The sequence below is a fragment of the Citrus clementina genome, unplaced genomic scaffold, assembly GCF_000493195.1.
Source record: "Citrus clementina cultivar Clemenules unplaced genomic scaffold, Citrus_clementina_v1.0 scaffold_5, whole genome shotgun sequence".
In the NCBI taxonomy this organism is placed as follows: Eukaryota; Viridiplantae; Streptophyta; class Magnoliopsida; order Sapindales; family Rutaceae; genus Citrus; species Citrus x clementina.
Window position 1 is genome coordinate 5,285,451 of NW_006262201.1, and position 19,779 is coordinate 5,305,229.

The 19,779-nt window shown below is 34.8% G+C and overlaps 2 protein-coding genes across 2 annotated transcripts; both read left to right on the forward strand.

Moving 5' to 3' along the window:
* Positions 1-89: 89 nt before the first annotated feature.
* On the forward strand, positions 90-5,091 carry LOC18041658 (disease resistance protein At4g27190). The gene is made up of 4 exons (XM_006431590.2): positions 90-227; positions 519-3,348; positions 3,445-3,915; positions 4,306-5,091. Exons 2-4 carry the CDS (start codon positions 523-525, stop codon positions 4,624-4,626), a joined length of 3,618 nt encoding a protein of 1,205 aa, XP_006431653.1. The 5' UTR covers positions 90-227; positions 519-522; the 3' UTR covers positions 4,627-5,091.
* Positions 5,092-10,184: 5,093 nt separating this feature from the next.
* On the forward strand, positions 10,185-10,685 carry LOC112097816 (uncharacterized mitochondrial protein AtMg00810-like). Its single transcript, XM_024183396.1, has 2 exons — positions 10,185-10,538; positions 10,647-10,685. The coding sequence occupies exons 1-2, from the start codon at positions 10,185-10,187 to the stop codon at positions 10,683-10,685; spliced, it is 393 nt and encodes a 130-aa protein (XP_024039164.1).
* Positions 10,686-19,779: the final 9,094 nt, after the last annotated feature.

Genomic DNA, 19,779 nt, shown 5'->3' on the forward strand with positions numbered 1-19,779 from the left:
ATGAAATAAAAAATTAAAAAAAAAAAGATTTGTAAGCGATAAAGTATATTAGATAAATAAAAAAGTTAGTAGTGACTGGTGACCGACGGACAGAGAAATCAATAAGAATGACTTGGAGTTGACTCTTGTAAAAATTATTCTCCCTTGCTCATCAGCCGTCCTAAAGTATCAAAATTTTAGAAGCAATCAAATCTTTAAACAGTTCTGCGTTCAACCTGATTCCCCAGGTGCTTTAATCTTTTTTGAAGTTATTATTATTTCCAATTAATTGTTCTATTTCTGTAACTCCTGTTTCTGATTTGATTTTGCTTAAAATGTTAAATAGCCAGTAGTATTCGTAATTTCATTTTTAAAAAAATCTATATTCTGTTAGTGAAAACTTTTCATTCTTCTTGGGTTGTTTTGGATCTTTGCTTAGTCTACAACTAATCAATATACAGTGGGTTGTTTCTTGTTTTCCATTTTGCCTTAATTTGTTAAACTTAAAAAAAAAAAAAAAACAAAATCATAAAGAACAGGGCGATGGCAGAAGAATTAGGCGGCGCAGCTGTTTCAGGCATTGCATCAAAAGTTGTAGAATTATTGTTCGATCCCATTCGCGAAGAGATATCTTATGTGTGCAAGTACCAGAGCAATGTGAAGGAGCTGAAAAACGTAGGAGAAAGGGTGGAACAAGCAGTCAAGCATGCAGACAGACAAGGGGACGATATTTTTTCAGATGTTCAGGAATGGCTTACCAAGTTTGATGAATGGACTAAACGAGTAGGAAACGCCGTGGTTGAAGATGAAGGTGAAGACGAAGCTAACAAGAAGCGCTGTACTTTCAAAGATTTGTGCTCTAAGATGATGACTCGTTACAGGCTCAGCAAAGAGGCAGCGAAGGCAGCAAGAGAGGGGAATATTATCTTGCAAAGACAGAATGTTGGCCACCGTCCTGATCCAGAGACCATGGAACGCTTCAGTGTCAGAGGGTACGTGCACTTTCCTTCAAGAAACCCTGTTTTCCAGAAAATGATGGAGTCACTGCGGGATTCTAATGTTAACATGATTGGGTTGTATGGGATGGGTGGTGTTGGCAAAACCACACTAGTCAAAGTAGTTGCAAGGCAAGTCGTGAAAGAGGATTTATTTGATGTGGTGGTGGATGCTGAGGTAACTCATACCCCAGACTGGAAAGAAATTTGTGGCCGTATTGCTGATCAGTTAGGCCTGGAAATTGTCCGTCCTGACAGTCTAGTTGAGAAAGCTAATCAACTGCGTCAAGCATTGAAGAAGAAGAAGCGAGTTCTTGTAATATTAGATGATATTTGGACTCAAATTAACTTGGATGATATTGGAATTCCCTTTTGGGATGGCGAGAAACAAAGTGTTGATAATCAAGGACGCTGGACGTTATTATTGGCATCGAGAGATCAACATGTATTACGCATAAATATGAGTAATCCAAGGATTTTCTCCATCAGTACTTTAGCTGATGGAGAAGCAAAGTCTTTGTTTGAAAAGATTGTAGGAGATTCAGCGAAAGAATCTGACTGTCGGGCTATAGGAGTTGAGATTGTTGGAAAATGTGGAGGTTTGCCAATTGCAGTTTCAACAATTGCAAATGCACTGAAAGGTCAAAGTACTCACGTTTGGAAGGATGCGATTAATTGGCTAAGAAAATCCAATCCAAGAAAAATCAAAGGAATGGATGCAGATTTGTCTTCAATAGAATTGAGTTACAAGGTTTTGGAACCGGAAGCACAATTTCTGTTTCAACTCTGTGGTCTACTAAATGATGGTAGTAGATTACCTATTGATGACTTGATTAGATATGTCTTTGCATTGGACAATTTGTTTACTGGAATTGACACATTGGAAGTAGCAAGGAATAGGGTCTATACGTTGATGGATCATCTCAAAGGTCCATGTTTATTGTTGAACGGGGACACTGAAGATCATGTTAAAATGCATCAAATCATTCATGCCTTGGCTGTATTAATTGCCTCAGATAAGCTTCTGTTTAATATCCAAAACGTCGCTGATGTGAAGGAAGAGGTAGAAAAGGCAGCACGGAAAAATCCAACTGCTATTTCTATACCTTTTAGAGATATATCAGAGCTTCCAGATAGCCTTCAATGCACAAGACTCAAGTTGTTTCTGTTGTTTACGGAAGATTCCTCTTTACAAATCCCAAACCAATTTTTTGATGGGATGACAGAACTCCTAGTCCTGCATTTAACTGGAATCCATTTCCCTTCATTACCTTTGTCACTTGGCAGCTTAATCAACCTTCGAACATTGTCTTTTGATTGTTGCCATCTAGAAGATGTAGCAAGAGTTGGAGATCTGGCGAAATTGGAGATTCTTAGCTTTCGGAATTCTCATATTGAGCAGTTGCCTGAACAAATTGGAAACCTAACTCGTTTGAAGTTGCTAGATTTGAGCAACTGTTCAAAGCTTAAAGTAATCGAACCGGAAGTTATGTCACGCTTGTCTCGATTAAATGAATTATATATGGGTAATAGCTTTACTCGAAAGGTTGAAGGCCAAAGTAATGCTAGTGTTGTTGAGCTAAAGCAATTGTCGAGTCTAACCATTTTAGATATGCATATTCCAGATGCCCAACTTCTGCTGGAGGATTTGATCTCTGTGGACTTGGAAAGATATAGAATATTTATAGGAGATGTGTGGAACTGGTCTGGAAAATATGAATGCTCAAGAACACTGAAACTCAAGCTCGATAATAGCATTTACTTGGGGTATGGGATCAAAAAGTTGCTGAAGACAACTGAAGATCTCTATCTTGATAATCTTAATGGTATTCAGAATATTGTCCAAGAATTAGACAATGGAGAAGGATTCCCACGATTGAAGCATCTCCACGTACAAAATGATCCTAAGATTTTATGTATTGCCAACTCAGAGGGACGGGTTATTTTTCCGTTGCTTCAGTCATTGTTTCTTTGTAATTTGATTCTCTTGGAGAAGGTATGTGGCAGCCAAGTGCAACTCACAGAAGATAATCAGTCTTTCACCAACTTAAGAATCATTAACATAGAACAATGTCATCGATTGAAGCATCTCTTTCCCTCTTTCATGGCTAAGAACCTTTTGCAGCTCGAAGAACTAGAAGTGACTGATTGCAAGATCCTAAGGATGATTGTTGGTGAGGAAACTAACAACCATGACCATGAGAATGGAAGTATGAGGGTGCTTAACTTCAATCACTTGCATTCCCTAGCACTACGACGCCTACCGCAGCTTACGAGTTCAGGATTCTACCTGGAGACTCCAACTACTGGAGGATCCGAAGAAATCACTGCAGAGGATGATCCTCAGAATTTATTGGCATTCTTCAATAAAAAGGTAGTTTACATTTCTGTTGACGTACATGGACACACATATTTTTCCTTGCTACTCAATGATCAAAAAAGTATATCAAGTAGTTGTTTGGATGTGCAGGTTGTTTTTCCAGGGCTGAAGAAGTTGGAAATGGTCTCAATTAACATTGAAAGGATATGGCCCAATCAGTTTCCAGCAACGTCTTATTCTGGTCAACAATTAACAGAATTGACAGTGGATAAATGTGGTTGTCTGAAATTTTTGTTTTCATCTTCTATGGTTAATAGTCTTAAGCAACTCCAACGACTTGAGATAAGTCAGTGTGCATCAATGCAAGGGATAATTGACACCGGATTGGGAAGAGAGGAGAACTTGATTGAAATGGTTTTTCCTAAACTAGTCTACCTCTCACTTTCACATCTTCCACAACTATCAAGATTTGGCATTGGAAATTTAGTTGAACTCCCTTCTTTACGTCAACTTTCGATTAATTTCTGCCCAGAACTGAAAAGATTCATCTATGCACATGCAGTAGAAATGAGTTCAGGAGGCAACTATCACGGTGACACACAAGCTCTATTTGATGAAAAGGTAGATTCCTGTTCCTGTTGTTTCTATATTACTTGTAGGGATGTTTGGTATACAGGATAAGTTTAATCGATGAAAAGTTGTCTAACTCCTGCTTTTGTGGAGCTCAGCATGTGGGGGGATAAATGTCATTAACAGAAATAATATTTAATTATTAAAATAAAAATACTTAATTTATATTTAATTGATTTCATCAATTAATTATATAAAATTTATATTCTGCATGCCTCGCCTTGAGGACACTGATGAACTTATCTCTGTATATATTGGCTTTCTTTTCTTCTTTGCCTTTGAATTGATTCCAGGTTTGATCTATTCTATAATATAATCTCATCTTTTCCTTGTGTCTTATTAGAATTCAATTGTTAAGGCAATTGATGAAATTTTTTTCAGGTAATGCTCCCTAGTTTGGAGGAATTAAGCATTGCCTTAATGAGAAACTTGAGAAAAATATGGCACCACCAGCTTGCCTCGGGGTCTTTCAGCAAATTGAAGGTCTTGCATGTAGAATACTGTGATGAACTATTGAATATTTTTCCTTCTAGTATGATGAGAAGCCTCAAGAAACTGGAGCATTTGTCGGTAATTGAATGTGCATCATTAAAACAGATAACTGAAAAAGCAGACCACAGAAAGGCATTTTCTCAATCAATCTCGCTGAAATTAGTGAAGCTACCAAAACTTGAAAATTCTGATCTAGGAGCACATCCTTAATTTCTTCTTCAAGAAACAGAAGTGAAATGGTAGCATAAGATGTGATAAGGAGCAGTCACTGGAGCCACGCAAGTCCAGCAGAGGGCATAAGTCAAATCCCAAGTACATGACGTGAAGACTTGAGCCTTGCCCTTGCATGGTTCATGCATGCATGATTACATTTGAGAATATCGATCGTGCAAGCATTGTGGATAAGATCAAATCCTTAGGATTGAGGAAAAGATCAAATCCTTAGTAGTTGTTGTTTAGCTTTGTGTTTCGTAAAAATAATAAGGGTGTTATTTCAGTTTACGTATTTTGATTGCAGCTGTTATTGTAGGCTGAGTTTGTTATGTTTAATATTATAAATAAAGGCTCTAGCATAATAAAAGGCAGTCAGTCAATTAAATCAATTCATCTTGGTCTTTTTTCTCGCCATAAGCAAAAAAACTTTTGTGATTGTCAGCTAACTTTGGTTGGGACCTATCAGGATGATCCTATGACATTCCTCAGGGGTAAGGTATGTTCGTCTTCATGTTATGTGGTTAATACGGATTCAATTATATTATGCAGCATTTGTAAGTAACAGTCGTCATGGCCTTTTCATTATTGGTATCAACTTTTTTTTGTTATTGTAACATATTGTCATCATGTGTCAGAAATGTTCTGCAGCTTGTCTTGCCAAATACTGAAGATTGGTTTATAACAAAAATTTAATTATTGGAAAAGTCCTTATCAATAACTGGATTTGTGGAAGATGTTACTTAGAGATGCTGCAACGTAGTCACGCCCGGTTAATAAACATGTGAACTTCCAGATCTTGTTAAAATGCTGACACTAAGTTCTTTGTATAACAAATTATTAAAAGATGTTGGAAATCCGAGAGATTATTCAATTAGGATCATGAGCATATTATTAGGGATATGGCAGCTGTAGATTGATATGATAGATGTAGTGTACACTATAGAATAGGAAAGTATAATATGTAATTATTTGGTTTCCTTTTGTGTGCATAGTATTTTACCTATTTATATAGGTATCGTGTATACTAAGAAAAAGTGCAGAGAATAAATTCAATTATGTAATTCCCTTTCCTCTTCTTTATGGCTACTAAATTCCATGGAGGAAGATATCAGCTCCAATTACGTGTGTTACCCAACAGCCAAAGAACAATAAAACTTGGTGAACTTTGCCAAGGAGAGGACAACGTCACCAAGTATTTCAATTCTCTGAAGAGGTTGTGACAAGATTTAAATATGTTTAATGACTATGAATGGAAATCAACAACGAACTACAATCACAACAAAAAGATGGTAAAAGATTATCATATTTACAAATTCTTGGCTGGATTAAATGTAGATTTTGATGAGGTTATGGGACGATTCTTGGTCGCCAGTGATAACTTTATCAAATGAGAGTTATCATGACACTTTTAGACTTAAATCAATATTACTTAGAGAGTAAATGATGTGTTTCTATTGTATTTTTGTTACATTTTGCATAAATAATCATTTTAGTCAGTCTTAATAAGTTTTGCTCGATTTAATGTAATTTGTGCTCAAATTATGTGCATAATTGTAGGTTTCCAGAAGCTTATAATTCATGGAAGGAATGTTGATGCAATAGGCTTGCAAAAATGAGAAAGAACTTAGCTACAAAAGAATTGAAACAAATCTGGAACAGTGCAGTTGCTGTAGCCGTTGCTGTAGTAACCATTGCTGTAGCAATCCTGAAACAACGACAGAGAAAATTCTGCGCGGGATAACTATAGAATTGCGATCTGCAGTTTCCTAATCTGACTTATGCGCACCCTAGGGTTCCGTTTACCCTAATTTTCAACTATAAAAGAAGCATACATCATAAGGAAAAGGAGGGGCCGTCACCCAAGGAGAAAAACACAAAGAAACAAAAGAAAAACAAGATTCAAGAGAGAGATTAAGGGCTGCACAAGAGGAGAATTTGCAGAAATCAATTGGGAACTCAATCATTCTTATTCTTTTCTTGCTTTCTCATTTTCTATTTATTTATAGGGATGTGTTTCATGGCTGAAACTTTGTTCTTTATTTTTCTTTTACAAACCATGAACTAAATTTATTTGTAGTTGAGTGATAAACAATCTTAATGGTTTATTGACTAGAAATATGTGTTGCTGCATGTTTGCTGTAGCAGTTTGTTTTGATAGTATTTATTTTATTCGTTATTTCGGTTGATCACCCATTTAATGATATTAGCTAATGAAGAGCTGCAAAAGGGCCTATCTTAGTGGAACATATCAGAATAATATTTGATCTTAAATTGAGTTTCCCAGATTGAGTTTTATTTAAGTCCCAAAAGGGTCATGCTTGATTTAAGATTAGTGATGAACTAGACATAAGGATTCACCTTGTAGGGTAAATTGAACCTAAGCGTGTAATGCTATATCTTATGTTGGCATAACAACTGATCACTGTTAGGTTGCATATAGATATAAGATATCCAACATGCGACGGCTGAGGATACCTAAGGATTCTGCCTAGTGTTGTAGCAAATACTGCAGCAACCGAGCCAACCATTAGAAAATAGTCAAGACCATTAAGAGAGTTTATTCACTCAACTACTCTATATTCTCATTGTTTTTATTCTTGAGTTTGACGTGATAATCTACTTTGTTGCATTTTATTTATTGTGTTTTTATTTTAATTAGTAAATTAGTTTCATCAATTGTTATCTTAATTTAGACACAAAATCTGCACTGTTAAGATTGCTGTAGCAAGTCTAATAACATCAATCAATGTGGAGACGATCTTGAATACTCATCACTTTATTACTTGTTGTGTACACTTGCACATTGACACCAATAGCATTAGTATTTGTACACCAACAGCCAGCCTCTACCCGCTATTGGTGACGTCTTTGCAAAAGTAAGAAGGGAGGAAAGTTGCAGGAACATGGTGCTAAGAAGGGGTTGCTGCCCCTGTTGAAAATTCAACCATAGTTGCATCAGATGCAATTGCAAATAAGGTTTTCAATCAGCAAAGGCAGAATGAAAAACCTCGGACATAGTGTGATTTTTGTAATGAACCACGCCATACTCGAGACAACTGCTGAAAGATCCATGGGAAACCTGCTAATTGGAAGAGCAACAAGACGAGTGACAAACCAAATCAAGCAACCTCCTATGCAAATGAAGTTGAGAAGAGTCCATTCAGTAAAGAGCAGATGGACCATCTTTTTAAATTGCTAAAGTCCAGCTCTTTATCTAGTACTCCTTGTAGCTCTTGCACAAACAAGTAGCAATCCTAATGCTCTATCTTGTAGTTTAAATTTTGCTCCCGGGATCATTGATTCAGGAGCATCTGATCACATGACTTCCTCTTATAGTTTGTTTAGTAATTATTCATATTGTTATAAAAATGAAAGAGTAAGGATTGCTAATGGTAGTTTTTCACCTATTGTGGGAAAATGTCAAATAGAAATTTCTAATCAAATAACTCTTCAATTTGTCCTTCATGTTCCAAAATTAGCTTGCAATTTGTTATCTGTCAATAAAATTTCTAAAGACTCTAACTGTCGTGTTGTCTTTCTTGACTTTCATTGTGAATTTCAGGACCAAAACTCGGGGAAGATGATTGGCAGTGCTAAAATGATCCATGGTCTTTATTATTTTTTTAGCAATCTTTTCAAGAATAAAACTGCTCAAGGCAATGGTGGTAGTGTTAGTTCAATTTTTGCTCGTGCAAAAATAATGCTTTGGCATCTTAGGTTATGACATCCTAGTTTTCCTTATTTAAAACATTTATTTCCTGAACTGTTTAAATATTTGGATTGTTATTCTCTTCATTGTGACAGTTGCTATTTATCTAAAAGCTATAGAGTTACTTATTTGACAAAACCATACCGTGCCTCTAAACCATTCTATTTTATTCATAGTTATGTGTGGGGTTCCTCTGGGATCACTACTAGGACTGGAAAAAAAAATGGTTTATTATTTTCATAGATGATCATACACGACTTTGCTGGGTGTATTTAATGAATGAAAAATCTGAAGTAAAAAATATGTTTCAAGTTTTTTACAAAATGGTCGAAAATCAATTTCAATCAAAAATTTGTTTGTTTCAATTTGATAATGGGAAAGAGTATTTCAATGAACATCTAAGGAATTTTTTTTTGAAGAAAAAGACATTTTACATCGATCTACCTGTCGTGATACTTCTCAACAAAATGGCATTGCTAAAAGAAAAAACAAGCATTTACTTGAAGTGGCTCGAGCCATAATGTTTTCAATGCATATTCTAAAATATTTGTGGGGAGGTGCAATTTTGACATCATCTTTTTAATAAATAGAATGCCTACTCGTGTTTTACAATATGTTACTCCATTAGATTATTTTAAAAAAAAACATTTCCTACATGCAAAATTAATTCAGATTTGCCATTAAAAATTTTTTGTTGCACTATCTATGTTCATATACTTAGCAAATTTCGATCCAAGCTTGATCCAAGAGCTGAAAAGTGTGTTTTTATTGGTTATGCACAAAACAAAAGGAGATACAAGTGTTATAATCCTCAAACACAAAAAATGTTCGTAAGCATGGATGTATCTTTTCTAGAAAATCAGTCTTATTTTTTCTAAAATTGTCTTCAGGGAGAGATAAAGAGAAAGGAAGAAAATTTTTGGGAGACAACTTTGGATCCGCTACCAAAACCTATTCTCTTATCTCTTTCTCTAGATGTTGAAAAACAGACACAACAACAGGCTAATCAAAATCCTAGCCAAACTTTACCAAACATAGTTGATTCACAAACAGAGGGAGAAACACTATAGAAGAACAAAAATATTCCTGAACCTGACTATTTGGTTTATACTTGAAAGAGAACTAGGCAGAGGAATAAAGACCAGCCAACCATTTTACCACAAAGTCAATCAAAATCTCTGGAAAAGGTTCAAATGATTCAGGAAATTTCAATCTTAGTCTTGTTGCTTGTAATCCTAATCTTGTTTATGTTTTTCCTTCATCTTTATCCCCTTTAATTATTGAACCAAAAGATCATGATATTCCTATAGCCATTAGGAAAAGAGTTTGAAAGTGTACCCAACATCCTATTGCAAAATATTTACCCTATGATAATTGTCCAATAGTTATAGAGCATTTATTTCTAATGTGTCTAACATGTTTGTTCCAAGAACTATCAAGGAAGCCCTTGATGAACTAAGTTGGAAGTTAGTAGTTATGGAAAAGAATGGTACTTGGGAGTTAGTGAACTTACCGAAGAACAAAAAAATTGTAAGGTGTAAATAGGTGTTTACTGTAAAATGTAAAACTGATGGCAATGTTGAGAGGAACAAGGTAAGGCTTGTAGTACAAGGGTTTACAAAATTTCTTCTCAAAACATTTTCCCTCCAGGTTTTGATAAGAAATTTTGTGAAGGAAAAGTCTGCAAACTAAAAAAGTTTATGTACGACCTTAAACAATCACAAGGGCATGGTTTGAATGTTTTGGGATAGTCGTAAAAGGTCATGGCGACTGTCAAAGTCAAGCAGACCATACTATGTTTTGCAAACATTCGAGGGAAGGAAAACTAGCTATCTTGATTGTTTATATGGATGACATAATCTTAACAGATGATGATAGATGCGAGCTGGATAAATTAAATAAGGAACTTGCTAAGGATTTCGAGATAAATGACCTTGGAACTTTGAAATATTTTCTTGGCATGGAGATTGTAAGGTCCAAGGAGGGTATATTTGTTACTCAACGCAAGTATACTATTGACTTACTTAGTGAGACAGGTTTGCTTGGATTTAGAGTAACTGAAACCCCAACAGATCCCATTTTGAAGCTCCAACATGCTAAAGCTGAGAAAGTGGGGAACATTGAACAATTTCAAAGACTTGTTGGAAGGCTGATATATTTATCCCATATGCAACCTGATATAACATTTGCAATGAGTAGAGTGAGCCAATTCATGCATTCACCAGGACAATAACACTTTGAAGCTGTGTTTAGAATCCTAAGATATCTAAAAGGAACTCCTGGTAAAGATCTATTGTTTAAAAAACAGGGACATCTTCAAGTGGAAGTCTACACGGATGCAGACTAGGCTGGGAGCATTACTGATCGAAAATCCACCTCTAGTTACTGTACGTTTATTGGTGGGAATTTGGTTACTTAGAGAAGTAAAAAACATAATGTAATGGCAATAAGTAGTGCTGAGGCTGAACTCAAGTCAGTTGCTCATGGAATTTGTGAAGTGATGTGGATTAAAAGGTTACTAGAAGACTTAAAAATTCAAAGTAGTTTACCAATGAAAGTGCACTGTGATAACAAGGCAACAATTGCAATTGCTCATAATCCGGTTCTTCACGATAGGACTAAACACATGGAAGTTGACAAACACTTTATCAAAGAGAAGATTGAAGAAAGTGCGATCTGTATGTCTTATATACCCACTGCAGAGCAAATTGCAGATGTTCTCACAAAGGGTCTGTACAAAGGGCAGTTCAATTACTTAATTAGCAAGTTGACTATGGAAGATATATTCCAGCTAGCTTGAGGGGGAGTGTTGAAAATCTGAGAGATTATTCAGTCAGGATCATGAGCATATAATTAGGAATATGGCAGTTGTAGATGTGATATGATAGATGTAGTGTACACTATAAAATAAGAAAATATAATATGTAATTATTTGGTTTCCTTTTGTGTGCATAGTATTTTACCTATTTATATAAGTATCGTGTATACTAAGAAAAAGTGCAGAGAATAAATTCAATTCTGTAATTCCCTTTTCTCTTCTTTAAAAGACAAAGAATTATTAACTCAAATTTTGCAGCTTTTTGTGTTGAGAAGTGAATCACAATCTGGAATTGTGGTTGAATATGACATATCAGTCTTGTGTTTCGAGACTGGATGATATATCGGTTGTATGGCACAAGAGAGCCGTACGACAAGTTTGGTTGATCAACTGAGTGAATAAGTTAAGCACGTGCTGAGGCACATGACTTCACTTATTCTAAACTGCAGAAGAAGGCATCATTTTGGATGAAGTTGCTACACGTGTCTTGAGGTTGGTTTAAACAGCAGGTAAAGCTGCTAAAGGAAGCGGGAAAATTCTAGGTTTGTTGCCAACAAACCCAAGGCTGTTACGCTGGCTTCTAGGAGTTATTTCTAAAGTAATCTAAGCGTGTATATAAGGCTTCATGGTATCGTATTTGGCTTACTTAAGTGTGTAACAGTTTCTCATATTACTTGTATCTTGTAAACGCCAAATCAGTAAAAACTCTTTCTTTTTTTCACAGTGGATGTAGGTCACTTGGTGGCTGAACCACTTAACTCTTTTGTGTTCATGTGTGATTGTTTCTTCTTTCTTTAAGCTTGTTATCTATTGATTCGATTTGGTGATTTCACAAAGCTTTAATTGGTCATAATTAGTTCATGGATTAAAGCCAAGTCGAGTGAATCTTAGGGGATTAAGATCGGTTTTTTAACTGATTTTGGTCCAACAAATTAGTATCAGAGTAGGCACTACTTTCTTTAATCTTGGAAATGGGACCAGCTAAGCTTGAGGTGGAGAACTTCACAGGTGAAAATGACTTTCACCTGTGGAGGCTCAAGATGAGAGCCCTACTAGTACATCAAGGTTTAGATGAAGCTCTTGGTGAGGAATCCTCTTCAAATAAGCCAAGAAAGGTTTCTGATGAGGATCTACCTGATGTGCTGGGCAGAGCCCATAGTGTTATAATCTTGAGCCTTGGTGATAGGGTACTCAGATAAGTTGGCAGTGAGAAAACAATTACAGGGTTATGGAAGAAGCTTGAAGATTTGTATACCAAGAAATCAATGCTAAAAGACTAGCCACCAAGAAAAAGTTTTACACATTACAAATGGAAGAAGGGTCATTAATCTCAGACCACATTGATGTCTTCAATAAGATCATTCTTGATCTTGAAGACATTAGTGTAAAAATTGATGATGAAGATAAAGCCATGATCTTGTTGTATTCATTACCAAGTTCCTATGAACATTTGGTAGATACACTTATGTATGGGAGGCTGACCCTTATAATGGTAGATGTGACGGAAACTCTAAGCTCTAAGACTGTTACAAAGAAGGAATCAAGAAAGGCTGAAGGTTTAATGGCAAGAGAAAGATAAAAAATGAATGGAGCAACAAGGGCAAGAAGAAAATATCCAAATCCAGGCCCAAGAATATAAAATGCTTCCACTGCCACATGGAAGACAATTTCAAGAAGGATTGTCTACAAAGAAAGAATAAGCCAAAAGATACAAGAGAGAAAACTAGAGATGATGATGTTGCTTCTGAAAGTCAAGAATTTGATGGATACGACTCAGCTGGAGTTCTCATTGTAACTGATGACCAAACTAGAGGTAATTGAGTTTTAGATTCTAATTGCTCTTTCCATATGTGCCCTAATAAGAATTTATTCCTTAGTTATGAAGCCTATGATGAGGGAGTAGTAGTAATGGGAAATGATGCAATCTGTAAGGTAGTTGGAAAAGGCATAATAAGACTAAAAATGTTGGATGGTATGACCGGGGAATTAGTAGATGTAAGACATGTACTTGACTTAAAAAAGAATTTAATCTCCTTAGGCATACTTTATAAAATGGATTGTCTTGTTAAGTTAGAATCAGGTACCTTAAAGGTGATGAGAGGGTCAATGGTGTTAATGAAGGGAAGTTTAAGTAATGGCCTATATGTACTTCAAAGTACAACTGCTACAAGGGATATTGGGGTCTTAAACCAGAACTTAGATAAAACCATGTTGTGGCATTTGAGGTTAGGTCATATGAGTGAAAAAAGGTTGAGAGAATTGTCAAAACAGGGAGTCTTAGGGAATGATAAGATAGAGAATTTGACGTTTTGTGAAGAATGTGTATTAGGCAAGTCTTCAAGAGTAAAATTCAGTACTGGTGTCCATAACTCAAAAGGAACTTTACACTATATCCATGATGATCTGTGGGGGCCTGCATAGACAACATCCTTAGGTGGGGCTAGGTATTTCATGTCTCTTATTGATGATTTTTCAAGGATGGTGTGGGTTTATGTGTTGAAAAACAAAGATGATGTGTCTGAGAAATTCAAAACATGGAAAACTTTGGTTGAAACACAAACCAACAGAAAAGTTAGAAGGTTGAGGACTGACAATGGGTTAGACTTTTGCAATAAAAGGTTTGAGGATTTCTGTGCTGAGTATGGGATGTAAGGCACAAAACAGTGAGACACATCCCTCACCAAAATGGATTAATTGAGAGAATGAACAGAGCTTTGATTGATAAGGTAAGGTGTATGCTTATTCAACAAGGCTGCCTATGTCACTATGGGCAGAGACTCTATTCATTGTCTGTTATATAGTTAATAGGAGTCCATCTTCTGGAATTAATCTTAGAACTCCAATCGAGCTTTGGATAGGCAAACCAGCTGACTATTCAAACATGAGGGTATTTGGATGCCTTGCATATGCTCAGATAAAGCAAGGGAAGTTGGAACTTGGAGCTCTTAAGGATGTGTTTATTAGCTATCCAAAAAGAGTGAAGTGATATAAGCTCTGGTGCACTGATTTCAAGCCACCAAAAGCCATAATCAGCAAGGATGTGGTTTTTAATGAGGCTGAAATGTTCAAACAATTAGAAGCTTCAAAGACTGAATCCAGCCACCACATGAATGAGAATCATAAGTCTCATTTTGAGGTGGAGTCATCAATCCCAGTTGCAAAACAGAAGACCAGTGTTAAATCAGAATCTGAGGCTGGAAGGAACATGTCAGAATCAGAGGTTGAATCTGAAGATGATCAAGGTGACAGGAGTTATCAACTTGTGAGAGACAGGGAAAATAGGGTAATAAGATCACCTAAGAGATATGCACATGCAAATTTGATTGCATTTGCATTGACAGAAGCACATGAACTTGACTCAGATGAACCAAAAACATACTCAAAAGCTATAAAAGGGAATGAATCAGAGAAGTGAAAGGGTGCTATGGATGAAGAGATGCAGTCACTGTTCAAGAATCACACTTGGACTCTAATTGAAAAACCACCAAGCAGGAGAGTAGTTGGTTGTAAGTGGGTTTACAAGGTTAAAAAAGGAATACTAGAAGTTGAGCCAAAGAGATACAAAGTCAAGCTTGTAGCCAAAAGCTTCACACAAAAGGAAGGTATAGATTATACTAAAATCTTTTCCCGTGTATTGAAGCATAAACTGATGTTGAAATATCTGAAGCTAGCTCAATTCCATACTCAAGTGCAGTAGGGTGTCTAATGCATGCAATAGTTCTGACCAAACCTGATCTGTCTTATGCAATGAGTGTTTTAAGCAGATATATAGAAAATCCAAGGAGAGAACATTGGAAGGCTGTGGTGTGGATTTTAAGGTATCTTAATGGCACTATAAACTATGGTTTGATATATGGAACTGATAAAAGGAATGAAGTCAATGTGGAAGGCTTTGTGGATGCTGACTATGCTGGAGACCTTGATAACATGAGGTCATTGACTGGATATTTGTTTAGACTGAGTGGTTGCACTATAAGCTGGAAAGTTTCCTTACAAAATGTTGTTGCTTTATCAACAACTGAAGCCGAGCACACTGCTGCAGCTGATGCAATAAATGAAGCTATTTGGCTTAGAGGAATGGTGACTGATCTGGGGTATAAACAAAAGCAAATTACAGTCCACTATGATAGTCAGAATGTTATCCGTTTGAGCAAAAATCATATACACCATGAGAAGACTAAACACATTGACATTAAGTTTCATTTTGTCAGGCTGGAAGTGTCAAAAGGAGTGGTAATATTGATGAAGATACACACTGATGACAATGTGGCAGACATGTTAACCAAAGCTTTACCAGGTGCCAAGTTTGAGTTATATGTGAACTCAGCTAGAATCTACAGGATCTAAGTTGCAGAGAGTGAGTGAAGAAGAGAATGAGGAGTAACATATTTGGATTCAAGGTGGAGAATGTTGATAAGTTAATCACAAATCTGGAATTGTGATTAAATATGACATGTTAGTCTTGTGTTTCGAGACTGGATGATATGTCGGTTGTGTGGCACAAGAGAGCTGTATGACAAGTTTGGTTGATCAGCCGAGTGAATAAGTTAAGCACGTGTTGAGGCACATGACTTTACTGATTCTAAACGGCAAAAGAAGGTAGCGTTTTGGATGAAGTTGCTACACGTGTCTTGAGGCTGGTTTAAACGGCTAGTAAAGCTGTTAAAGGAAGCGGGAAAATTATGGGTTTGTTGCCAACAAACCCAGGGCTATTAAGCTGGCTTATGGGGGTTGTTTCTAGAGTAATCTAAGCGTGTATATAAGGCTTCATGGTATCGTATTTGGCTTGCTTAAGTGTGTAACAGTTTCTCAGATTACTTGTATCTTGTAAACGCCAAATCAATAAAAGCTCTTTCTCTTTTTCACAGTGGATGTAGGTCACTTGGTGGCTGAACCACTTAACTCTTTTGTGTTCGTGTGTGATTGTTTCTGCTTTCTTTAAGCTTGTTATCTGTTGATTCGATTTGGTGATTTCACAAAGTTTTAGTTGGTCATAATTAGTTCTTGGATTAAAGCTAAGTCGAGTGAATCTTGGGGGATTAAGATCAGTTCTTTAACTGGTTTTGGTCCAACATTTTGTATATAAGAAGTTGATAAATGCTTTTCCTTTAGAAGTCTTTGTACAAGACTCTTTTGGGTATTATTGTCTAAAATTGAAAAAAAAATTATAATTGCCATTTTCATTTTTTTTATTTAAAATTATTGTAAAAAAGGGCAGTGACAAAACATAATATATACCGTTTGTGAAAGGATTCAGTAGGAGCAAAGTGCCACGAAAATTTATACCATGTCTAAGGCCCTATTTGAGGGGTTCTAAATCAGCCAGTTCCTTAACAATTCATCTTAGTTTAACATATTGATTGAGAAAGTAAGGAGTAGCAGGCCTTAGCGGCAAGTTGTGCACATGTCCGAGGATTACTAAATTAAAAAATTACACGTGCCATTTTCATTTTAGGTTTATCAATCTATTAGACAGGAGGGTGTACCAAGGTTTTTCTTGAAATTGTTATCAAGGTGAATCTACAGTGATGTGTGTATTTAATAATTCTGTTTCGATTGTCATGCATTTTTTCCCTTATGATCAATGTCCTCTGAAGGTTTTTTTTGTTTCTCTGAGTATGTAAGTAATTTGCTCAGTATGATTATGTTATTGCACTTCAAATATTTTTATTTTTATACCACTTTGTATACCATTTAATTTTTGTTTATTACGCATTAATTCTAGTAGGCTTTGCGTGCAGGATGGAAGAAAATAACAATGATGTACAAGAGATAAGGAAAGATGGCTTCAAGGAGGGTGTTCAAGCGTTTAAGATCAAAAGTTTGGGAATCTTTTTTAAGCTACTTGGAGGAGAAAAAGCAAAATGTAACTATTGTAACAATGACTATGGAGGTCATAGGATTAAAGATGGAACTGTTGGCTTGGAAACTCATTTGGACGTGTGTCCTTTGTTTTAAAAAAAAAAAAAATGATGCCTGAAGTTGATGAAAAGCAACGTGCTTTGGCTTGTGAAAAGGGTGTTGGTGATTATTAAAGAGGCTATTATTAAAGTGCATCCTTATTTTTTCCTATGCTTGTTCTTGTAGAGTTTGGTAAATAGGCTTGTAGGAAAGCATTGATAAAGATGATTATTAAAGATGAGTTGCACTTTAGGTTTCTAGAGGCTAAAGGGCTTTTGGAGTTTATGGCTAGCTATTATCAAAAGTTTGATGTGCCATCTTGAAAGACAGTTACAAGAGATATTCTTCAATTATTTGAGAATGAAAAGATGATGTTGAAAAATGTGTTTAGTGCAAATCGTCAAAGGTTATGTATCACTATAGATACTTGTGGATTTTAATTCAGATGTCTAACTACACGGTGATAAAAACTTATTTCATTGATAAAAAATGGGAGTTGCATGAGAAAATAATTAATTGTGCCCTTTTTTCTAATCATAAAGGAGAGGTCATTGGGAAGTTCATTGAGAAGTGTATGATTGATTAGGGATTTCAATGGACAATGCAAGTGCCAATGAAAAAGAAATTAATTATTTAAAGAAAACGTTAAGAATTGGAGTAGGAATTTGTTCGTTTTTAAATGATTTTTATTTGCATGCAAGGTGTTCAGCACACATAACCAATTTGATTGTGAAGAATTTGGATGTGGTAGATTTAGTGTTTGTGTGGGTTTTATTCTTGGTATTTGAACTTTTAATTTGAAAAGAATTTAGGGACATTTTTTCTGGGTTTTTCCAGCGGTAGAATACTAATAATCTTTCTAGGTAATATTTTTTTAGAACACTTGATACTTACAATCTCTTAGTTATCTAGGTAGTTAACGCAAATACATATGAACAAGTTGCTAATGGTCAAGCCTTGCTCTGCACTGTTTTAGAAGAATAATATGCCACCAATTCTGAAAAATAAAATTGGCACGGTGTTTACATAAATTCATACAAAAGAGCACAGCAACTAGTAATACTTCATGGAGTGTACATTGCTTGTATTATTAACTGCTGGGTTAAGAAACTGAAACTCTTCGTCCGTAACTCAAACAAATAGAGAATTATTAGGAAACAATTATGCATTTGGTAAAGTAAATAATACACCAAAAGAGATACCCTGTGTGGAATGGGTTGGAATGAGAATTTGAATGAGTTGGAATTAGAATAAAGAATTAAAATAAGAACAAGTTATGTACTTAAACTGTAGTAATCCAAATCGGGATGAACTGCATTCCCATTGATATATTTACTTTATCTTTAAATCGAATGAATTGTTATTATTTACTAAAATACCATTTGTTAATAGTTATCCCTAGTATTATTTGTATATATTATAATAATAAGAATTAAAATAATAATAATAATAGTAATAATATTAATTAAAATAAAAAATTAATAAATTTTAATAATAATAATAAATTAACGACGATGAGGACAACAACAACAATAATAATAATGAAATTAATAATTAATAATGATGATAATAATAATAATTAAAATTAATAAATTAATAAATTTCAATAATAATGATGAAATTAATGACGACGACGAAGAGAACAATAATTAAAAATGATGAAGGACCTATTTGTAAACAATATAAAACTTTTAGGTATTTTCATAAATCTAATGGGACCAAAATGAGAAAAAAATGATAGAACTTGATTGAGGGCAATTTATAAATTATAAAAATTCAATGGGATAAAATGGGTAATTTTAGGAATTGGAGTTTGATTTGCAACCCCCTTAAGAATGAAATCAATGGAAATGATTGTCAAATTTGTGGGTCCTAGATGTTTTCAATTTCGATTCATACCTTTATTTTGTGAAATAAATATTGTAGTAGTTTTGATTTAGTATTCCAGTCCCTAGTCAGAGAAGTAAATAAACCCTTGATATATAATTGGTTGGTGCTTATTGATTGGGGACACGTACTTTTTACCCAAATTTTTAAATGTATTATTATACTTTTTTTTATGAAGACTCATAATTCATTTGTTTTCAGATGATAAAAAACATGACAGAACTAGTATGCATATAGAAAAAAGAAGTCAAAATTATTGATTGTTAGGCCGATTTTAATTCTGGTTGACTTGGCAGTATAAATTAAATATAAATTTAATTTTTTTTAAATCAAATTGAGTAATTCATATTTGATTGTTGAACTTAATTAGTTAATTATCCAATCTTTCTTAGTACTTTCACAATTTAGCTATTTTAGTGAAAAATCATATGGATTCCTTTCTAAACAAGAAGGAAGTTGGAAAACTAAAAACAAAATTAAGATGTTGGATGAAAACAAGACAGGTTACTAATTTTATGTCTATTAAAATCAATATATGCCATTCAGCCCCATGAAAATAATAACAATAATAGTAATAATAGTAATAATAATAATAATAACAGTAAAAAAACAACATTACTAACAGAGGAGTAATAAATAATTTACTCATTCCCATTTTATTTTTCATATTAATAAAATTAAAACCCAAAAATGTGCAAAAAAAACGTTTCTAAAGAATTGGACATTTTCTCCAAATGTCTTGAGCGAACTTTCAAAAAGCTTTGCAAACTCAGCATATGCAGTGAAGGGGACAAAATCTTACATACAAAAAAAAAAAAGAAAGATTGAAAGCTTA

Bases quoted from the DNA above. Each gene is read 5' to 3' on its own strand.
- LOC112097816 (XM_024183396.1), top strand. From the start codon at position 10,185: ATGGATGACATAATCTTAACAGATGATGATAGATGCGAGCTGGATAAA. The intron at 10,539-10,646 runs GTGAGCCAATTC...TTTAAAAAACAG, and splicing joins TAACATTTGCAATGAGTAGA to GGACATCTTCAAGTGGAAGT.
- LOC18041658 (XM_006431590.2), top strand. From the start codon at position 523: ATGGCAGAAGAATTAGGCGGCGCAGCTGTTTCAGGCATTGCATCAAAA. The intron at 3,349-3,444 runs GTAGTTTACATT...TTGGATGTGCAG, and splicing joins TGGCATTCTTCAATAAAAAG to GTTGTTTTTCCAGGGCTGAA. The intron at 3,916-4,305 runs GTAGATTCCTGT...AATTTTTTTCAG, and splicing joins AAGCTCTATTTGATGAAAAG to GTAATGCTCCCTAGTTTGGA.